This window comes from Ruditapes philippinarum, unplaced genomic scaffold, assembly GCF_026571515.1.
Source record: "Ruditapes philippinarum isolate M1 unplaced genomic scaffold, ASM2657151v2 ctg5949_1_1_1_1, whole genome shotgun sequence".
Lineage (NCBI taxonomy): Eukaryota > Metazoa > Mollusca > Bivalvia > Venerida > Veneridae > Ruditapes > Ruditapes philippinarum.
In genome coordinates, this window is record NW_026857928.1 from 27,285 (window position 1) to 36,838 (window position 9,554).

The window sequence follows — 9,554 nt, forward strand, 5'->3', positions numbered from 1 at the left end:
ATCCAAGGGTTAAGTTCAAACAAGTTTGATACAGATCCACCAGACAATGTCTCATGCTCCTGTTTTCTCCTATTCAGAAAACATTTGTTTAGTTTTTGTTTTTAATATTTAGATAATGAAATCAATGAAACATGGTGCGGGGCCAATATTGACCCCAAGGCTATAATTTAAACAGTCTTGGTAACGGTCCCCTACACAATGTTTCATGCCTCTAGCCTTTGTCAGTTCAGAAAAGAAGATTTTGAGGTTTGTTTACTATATACATATAATATTATATAGAAAACCTATGAATCCCCCGGGGCAGGGCTAATTTTGAACTTTAGTAGAAGACCTATAGATAATATCACATACCAAAAAATATCATAGCTATGAGCCTTGTTCCTTCTGACAACAAGATATTCTAAGTTTTTACTTTGTGTACATAATAAAAACCAATGACCCCATGGGCGATTAGAAAGCGTCGCTTTATTGTACATGTAACATTGCACATTCTGATTTAACGTCCTTGCTTTTGTGTGATTTAATGTTCGCTGTCATTTAAAAAAGATGATTAGTTTAATGAATTCAACTTTATTGGGAACAGGTAGAATTAACAAGTATTACCCCACATATCGTTTGTAAACATTTCCAAGGATAGTATGCGCTTGGACAATAACAAAAAGACACTATACATCTTAATGCTCACGCAAAACATTAAAGACGTCGCAAAATGCTGAACAAATTATTCCAATTGCTTGCAAGTAACACAAGTACACCAAACCTCTCCACCTTAGCAAAAATATCAACCATATTGCCTGATAGTTTGTGTAATAAATGTAAAAATAATGTAAACATTTCATACTGTTTACAACGTGTTTTGAGTGGCCGAATGGTTAACCCGTCGGACTTATAATGTAAGGGTTGCTGACCGCGTGGGGTGAAAGCTTTTCATATGAAAGTCACTCATTGTTTGGTTCTGGTTGTTCCGGAAACGGATCTGATATCGTTTCAATAAGTTAATAGCTTACAACACAATCAAACTAATATAAATATGTATTAACTAAACTTTTAATCTTAGTGGTGCTTCAATATTATTTAAGTTATCAAACTCATGAATATATTTTTCATATATCTTACTTTAATATTTAAAGTTATCTTAGTAAGCACAGTCATAAATACCTTTTTCATATATCTTACTTTAACATTATCTCAGTTATAACAATGAATACATTTTTTCACATTTCTTTCTTGAATATTTTTTTTACAATCATGAAATACATTGTTTCATATTTATCTCATAAACAAAGGCGCAGATGTGTAATAAAGACATTTGATAAAAACACGTTTAAACATTGCACATAATAGAAACGAAAGTTTGTAAAATCGTTGACGTTCTATATCTAGACAGATGACGTAACCATTAGATATGTGACATACCCATTGAAAATGCGACGCGCTAAAAATAAGTGCGGAAACAATGTCGTGTAAGAATCTAAATAATATATCCAAATATGCATTCGGATGCGCATCATTAGATAATTTCTCGAATTCGAACTACATTAATAGTGGGGCGGGAAATAAGGTCTCTGCTGTCAAAATAGTGCAAATTGTGATACAAGCATGAAACTTTCAGGAAATTATCTTTAGACCATGTAGATTTCAAAAGTGAAGTGGGCCCAAAAATATCTCTGCTCATTCAAGATGGCCGCCATTTTCAAGATGGCCGCCATATAAATTTGACGTACATAATAGCTCATTCATTCCAATTTTTTGTACAGACTTGAAACTTACACCAAAGCATGCATATAGTTTCCCCTTTTCAAATATTTAAATCTTTCAGCAATTTCGCTTGCATATTTCTTCAGAATCCAAGATGGCGTCCAATATGGCTGCCAATTTTAATGAAAACTGATATATCTCTTTTGTAGTATAATTTTTTGCACACAGTATGCTTATTTCCATATAAAATTGTTAAACATATCAAAATAAAAATCAAATTTTAGGTTAACCACATTGTTAGTCATGTTTTTAGTTTTTTGTACAAAAAAAAATCTTTAACAATATCAAAGAAAAAGTGCCACTTTTTGCATTTTTCTCTAACATGGTTTTCTAGGTCTATGTACAAAATTCCAAAAGTTACATAGTTTCTAGAAGTGTATTTGATATTGAATCAACACTATGTTTTACTGTATAATTGTAACAAAAACAAAAAATGTGAAGGTTTTATACTTATTCAAAGTGGGTGGGGTAAATATATCAGACAATTGTAGTACAAAATAACGTCTTTTATGAATTCTTATGCAAATATTCACTGTAAAAGTATTTTATTGTATTAAGGTATTTTGGTCTTCCTTTAGGTCTAGAGGGTGTACTAAAATATCAATAAATGCAGATACAATTATATGTATACATTCAGTTATTAAATGTGTTTGCATGATATAAGTTGTTTCAATATTCTTAATATAATTTGATAATTGTACAGAAAGAAGACTGAATATTCATCAACGAACCATATGTTAGATAAAATCATGCCTTGACCTGAGTGAAATGTTGTCTATTTATGAATAAAATTATTTCCTGGACAATTTAGTCTTGCTAAATGCTTGTAACAGAATGATTCAAAGTTATATTTACTTGAACATCTTTGTAACCAAGTATAATTGAGTTAGTACTGTCCATTTCTAATAACTTATGTAGACATGATATTTTCAAAAGAAACAAAAATTAAGGCGACTGATATTATCTATGTGTGCTAAAATGGGTATCAATAAAACAGCTTGACCCACATAACATAGCTTATGATTTGGAATATAAACTAAATGTAATCATACTTTATTTTCCCCATTAAACAATAGAGAATAGTTGACCCTAGATCACTCGCCTAAGATCCACTGCTGGAATTTTAAGGTCTATAATTCTTTAATACTGAAGAATGCTAAAATCATATAAGGAGTATCTTTTTTCACCAAATACAGTCATGATTTATATACTATTTGAAAAGAAACATGCCCAATAACTAGGCTCTCAGAACTACAAAAAGACTCATATAACTATATTCCAATAAGAGTCCATGTAAACTAAGTGATTTTGACCCTATGCCAAAATAGTTCATAATCTTTATATAGCATCACAATGTGATGATATACGATATATTTTCTTCTCTATACACTGTAGTTTCGGAGAAGAATTTTATTATATAAGTCAATGTAAACAAAGTGACAGGTAAAGCCATTTTGGACTGCAGGAGCATGATTTAAAGGCCCTCACGAGGAACACAGTTTTTAAAAACCTGTGTCGTTGTTGTTATTTAAAAAAATCAACAAACAAAGAAACTACAATGCCTAGAGCTTAGATAGTCACCATATAATCTTGCCAAGTAAAGAAGACCTCTTTTAAAGTTACATTAAACACTTTTGGATCATTAAGGGTACATTCAAAATTAAAAATCTTCTCAAAAATCAAAATGCACAGAGCACAGGTACTAAGCATGTAGCCCCACCTTGTGTCTTTTTTAACATATTTAATGTATCATGCTCATAGAGCCAACTGGGTTCACAGTCTTGTATAAGAAAACACATTAAAACATCAAGTGTTAAACAACAATGACTTGAACTAAGATATTTGGGATGTAGCCTGATATAACATGCATCCATTTGTATGATGCTACTGCAGTCTAAAATGGTTTTGCAATGAGTATCACTTAATTTACAAAGACTAATGTATTAAATCTGTTTTCTCTTAACCAACAGTATACGACGCATAGACATTAATCATGTAACATCATAATTGTGTTATATTTCATGGTCAACATGGTCAAAATTTACTAAGTTTATATGGACTCATATATGAATATGGTTATTAAAGTCCTTTCGTGTGAAAAAAAATGAAACTAGATATTGAGCATGTTTTTTTAAACGCAACCGGATTCAATTATGACACAAATCATGTGTGTTATGACATAATTGACACTCCCAAAATGATCTTGTTACCTTTTTTCCAACAATGATCTTAGGTGAGTGATCCAGGGTCATCATTGCCCTCTTATTGAAAGAAAAAAATGAGATATCATTACTTTAGGAAATACACTTACTTTGTATCTTAACTTTTCAAAAAACTGCATGCAGGCCAGGCCATATCATTGATATATTTGTTTCACATCATATACATTTTGTTGGCTTTTAAGCCAGGTTAATATTATAAATATAAAATTGTGAAGGAGTCAAAAATATGCGTTTATGGACTACCTTTATACCTTATATTCATGTACTTGCCTGCTATTTTAAGCACGTTTAGTTGATTTATTGTCTTCTTATATGTCTTTACAATTAACAATTAATATATGATATCAAATATATTGAAACAAAAATTATCATGCAACCAAATTTAATTACTGAATGTATACACATGTTTGTATGTGCATTTCTTGCTTAGCCACTTAGCCCGAAGGAAGACAAAAATACTTTCATCGCATAAAAACTACTTTTTAAGTTGGAACATTTGCATAAGAATTCATAGAAAAGCAAAAAGGCAAAGAAATAGAATGAACTTAGCTATGTTTATTTTCTGTTGTTTTTTCTTTTACAATAATTACCGTATAATATTACCCCACCCACTTTCACAAGATATAAATCCTACAGATTTAATGTTTTTCTTACATTTTTTACAATAAACACATGATATTAATGGAATGTCAAATACAGTTTAAGATATTAAGTAAACTTTTTTAACTTTGTACATTAATTAAGGAAATCAAATTTGAAAAATATGAAAAAAAATGGATTTTTTTTCTTTGATCTTTCTAAAAGATATTTCTAAGACAAAAACTTTTAAAATGTTTACTTTTATTGAGATTAACATATGATTTGATTATCTCTGATATGTTTAAACACTTTTTATCATAATAAACATAATTTGTGCAACAAATTATACTATAAAAATGATATAACAGTTTTGCACAAAATCGACGGCCATATTGGACGCCATCTTGGATTTGGAAGAGGCATGAAAGAGAAATTTTGTAAGATTTAAATTTTTGAAAAGGACAAACTATATGCATGCTTTTGAAATTAGTTAAAGGTCTCTACCAAAAATTGGAATGAATGAGTTGGTATGTACGTCAAATGTATATGGCGGCCATTTTGAAAATGGCGGCCATCTTGAATGAGCAGAGATATTTTTGGGCCCACTTCACTTTTGAAATCTACATGGTCTAAAGATGATTTCCTGAAAGTTTCATGCTTGTATCACAATTTGCACTATTTTCTCAATTTCCCGCCCCACTATAAGTAATTTTTAGCGATATTGTTATTTCTTAAACTTAATACTCGCTAATGTAAGCGTTACACTATAGGCGAGACACTGAAAAGAGGCTCCTGTGATCAATAGAATAATTTAGAATCAGAGGCCCCATAATAGCATTTTATTCATCTTATTCAATAAATTTATATAAAATCTCCTCTCATTCAGTGTTCTCTATATCTTACTTGAATATTATCTATCTGATCACCATCATGAATACATTTAAATAATATCTTACTACATGTATATTATTTTAAGTGATCACTAATATGAATACATTTTTCATGATTCTTACTAGAATATCATTTATCACAATCCTGAATACATTTAATCATAAAATTTACCTTGCTAGAATACTATTTAAGTTATCAAAATCTTGATTACGTTTATTGCTTACTTTAATATTATTTATTGATCATAATCAATAATTATCAATTCTCAATTTATTTTTATTAAATCAATATTATTTTAGATAATATCACAGTCAAGTATTATGAAATTCTGACAAAAGCAAGTGCTACAGCGACTGAAATTTCATTTAATAAATTATACATATCCTTCAAAAAAAATTGCATTCTCAATCATATGATATGTTAATAACGAAACATTGCAAAATCTATTATGTCTAACATGATAACAAAAACATATGGGGCGTCCGTGGCCGAGTGGTTAAGGTCGTTGACTTCAAACCACTTGCCCCTCACCGCTGTGGGTTCGAATCCCGACAGGGACTTTGGATTATTTAATGTAAGGAAGCTATCCAGCTAGCTTACAGAACGTCGGTGGTTCTACTCAGGTACCCGTTCGTGCCTGAAATAATGCACGGAGGGGCACCTGAGGTCTTCCTCCATCAGTAAAGCTAGAACGTCGCGATATGACCTATACTGTGTCGATGTGACGTAAAACCCAAAACAAACAAACAAACAAAAACATATTTTATACGCCCGATAGCAAAACCTGATATTTATCATAACCCTGGTGTCAATATTGGCACAAAGGTGACAAATGTCCCCACAACTATGAGGCCATTCAGTATCATACGATAATTCAGATAAAAAATTCTTAATTCAGTCTGTTTCATAAGTTAAAGATCTTTTTTAATTACTCAAACAAATGTACAATCGAACGTATATTACGCCGGATTGAGCTTGATTGTTTGGTTTTTAGTTCCACCAAAACAATAGAGCTCATGAAGCGACTTTCAAGATTTACTTGTGGAGGGAGACCTTAAATATCCCACCGTGCATTATTCCAGGCACCTGAGTAGAAATTCCGAGATTACGTACGCTAGTAGGATAGCTTCCTTTCATGAAAAGTGCTTAGTGGTATTCAAATCCACAACGGTGAATAGAAAGTGTTTTCATGTCAAATAACTGAACCACTCGGCCACGGATGCCCCGTATTATCATACTTATACGCATATACGAAGATTGTACACAAATTAATAGAACTTTGTGTTTTGTGTCTTCATATTCCGATTAATTTAGAGTAAATTCAAATGTATGGCAATCGTAAATTGTTTTCTACCATTTGAGCATAAATTTATCAAATTATTGTGCTAAACGAGTGTTATTTGTGATAATGAATAACAATGGTTACACGCACCCGGCGCAGCGCATCAAAAAGATTTTTGAACCTAAGTTGTACTGACATGTTGTGATAGTTTAATTTTTCCATCAGATAAGCAATACTTCTTCAGCTACGTACGAAAAGATTACATAAAAACAGGTCAATAAATAGGCCATCGGACACTCGGTTTCAAAGACGGCGAATACGAGATAATAGACATGAAATAGCGAAGAATGGCGAGGAAGAAAGCTGAAAATTTGATGGGAAGGATTGTATTTGAGACCATTTTAACTAGATACACATGTTATCAATAAAATGATTTAATAATGATGCACAGTAATTATTTATTTAGAAGTATTTATCCCGAATTTGTTTAATAAATGATAGTGATTATTTGAAGAGTGATAATTTTATTTTACTGTACAATATCGTAATGTTTAAATTGAAACGGGGCCAGTTTAAACCCCAGGGCTTTTATTTGAACACACTTGGAAGACACCCATTAGAAGATGATTCATGATGTTAAGTTTTTACTACACACATATAATGAAAAACAATGACCTATAGTACCACCTAGCACCCCCCGGCAGGGCCAATTTTTACCCAAGGGCTTTTATTTGAACAAACTTGGTAGACACCCATAAGAAGATGTTTCATGCTAAACATCTAAGCTCTAGCTCATTCGGTTTTTTAAAAGAAGATTTTTTAAGTTTTTACTATATACACATATAGTCAAAAACAATGACACCCCTGGGACGGGGTCAGTTTTGAACCCAGGGCTTTTATTTCAACAAACTTTGTAGACACTTACCAGAAGATGTTTCATGCTTAATATCTAAACTCTAGCTATTTGGGTTTTTTCAAAGAAAATTTTTCAGTTTTTGCTATACACATATAAGGAAAATCAATGACCCCCGGGGCGGGGCCAATTTTGACCCCAGGGCTTTGATTTGAACAAACTTTGTAGACACTCACTAGAAGATGTTTCATGCTTAATATCTAAACTCTAGCTATTTGGGTTTTTACAAAGACGATTTTTAAGTTTTTGCTTTACACATATAAGGAAAATCAATGACCCCCGGGACGGGCCAATTTTGACCCCAGGGCTTTTATTTGAACAAACTTGGTAGGCACCCATTAGAACATGTTTCATGCTAAACATCTTAGCTCTAGCTCTTTGAGTTCTTTAAAAGGAAGATTTTTTAAGTTTTTACTATATGCATATAGGGAAAATCAATGACACCCCTGGGGCGGGGCCAATTTTGACCCCAGGGCTTTTATTTGAACAAACATAGTAGACACTCGTTAGAAGATGTTTCATGCTAAATATCTTAGCTCTAGCTCTCTGGGTTCTTTAAAAGAAGAGTTTTTAAGTTTTTACCATATGCATTTAGGGAAAATCAATGAACCCCTGGGGCGGGGCCAACTTTGACACCGGAGCTTTTATTTGAACAAACTTGGTAGACAATCACTAGAAGATGTTTCATGCCAAATATCTAAGCTCTAGTTTTTGGGTTTTTAAAAAGAAGATATTTAAAGTTTTTCTTCCTGACAGACGACGGAGGGACGCCGGACTAAAAGCGATCACAAAAGCTCACCCTGTCACTGTGACAGGTGAGCTAAAATCAGGAGAAATGTTGGCTGGCCGGCCACCGGTCAATTGTATAAGGAACCTTGAACAGAATATGATTGATTTCTTGATTTTTCTCATCTCTACAAATGAGGCATGGTTATGGTTACACGATTTAGACACCAATAGCACAAGAGAGAATAGTTTCAGAAAGAATGATGTTTGTTACGTTTTGTATTTATTTTTCGACATCATGAACGTCTTTTATTTTATCTTAAAAGTGCACCGGTTGCTTAACGCTTGTCATTTTAAATTGTCAAAGAAAATTTATTGATACTTGCACTTTTTTATATAGGACAAGCTCCGAGATTTGACTTTTGTAAAATTGTGTACGTAAAACTCACAATGTGGATATTAGAGCTTTAGTCCTTTTACTTTTTGCACAGCCCTCGTATGTAAGAAAATGAAATCACTTTACCTATTGGGAATCGTTTTGACAATGCCATGACCAATGCGACTAAAGCGACAAGAAAGGCAATTATGAAGCCAAGTGTCTGTGCGTTTATTAATTCCATTATTCCTGTTGATCTGCAAAAATAAAAGTACATTCATAATTGTTCATTTCTAAAGCAAAATGCATTTTCATAAAAATCTGTTCAGCATATCATTAAACCAAGACACGATTGACAAGTGTGGCATCTTCAGGTAATGGCTTTGTGATCAAATTCCAGTAAAATGTTTGATTACTTTTTGCCTTTCATGCAAACTCTGCTATTAATCAGGAACATAACTTGCTTATCATTAAAAACTTTCTTTTCGTAAAATATTGGTATGATTGAGTACAGATATGACGGATAGAATTTTGACAACATATATCATTTTTATTTGTTTGGGTCGTTAGACCAAACAAATAATGGTAGCGAAATTTCAGAGTCTAATGCTGTTAATTGCAAATGCCGAAAGTAGTCCATTTTTTTGAAGCGGTTACTTCCCTTTATATGTACACTAACGCCGAAAAATTCAGAGGAGATCACTGCGTAAAGATGGTCAAAGACAGGCGCATTAATTTTCAAGCAAAATAATTTCCGAATGGTCGAAGATTTCTTATATTGTTTTATTGAATTTTCTGATCGAAAAT

The 9,554-nt window shown here is 32.2% G+C and overlaps 1 protein-coding gene across 1 annotated transcript in view; it reads right to left on the reverse strand.

Moving 5' to 3' along the window:
* The window catches only part of LOC132751543 (uncharacterized), a 36,238-nt gene extending 27,234 nt beyond the window's left edge, over positions 1 to 9,004 (reverse strand). Inside the window, exon 1 of the mRNA XM_060741723.1 lies at positions 8,895 to 9,004. Within this exon, the coding sequence (XP_060597706.1) occupies positions 8,895 to 8,991 (97 nt within the window). The 5' untranslated portion in view covers positions 8,992 to 9,004. The remainder of the gene's footprint in view (positions 1 to 8,894) is intronic.
* Positions 9,005 to 9,554: the final 550 nt, after the last annotated feature.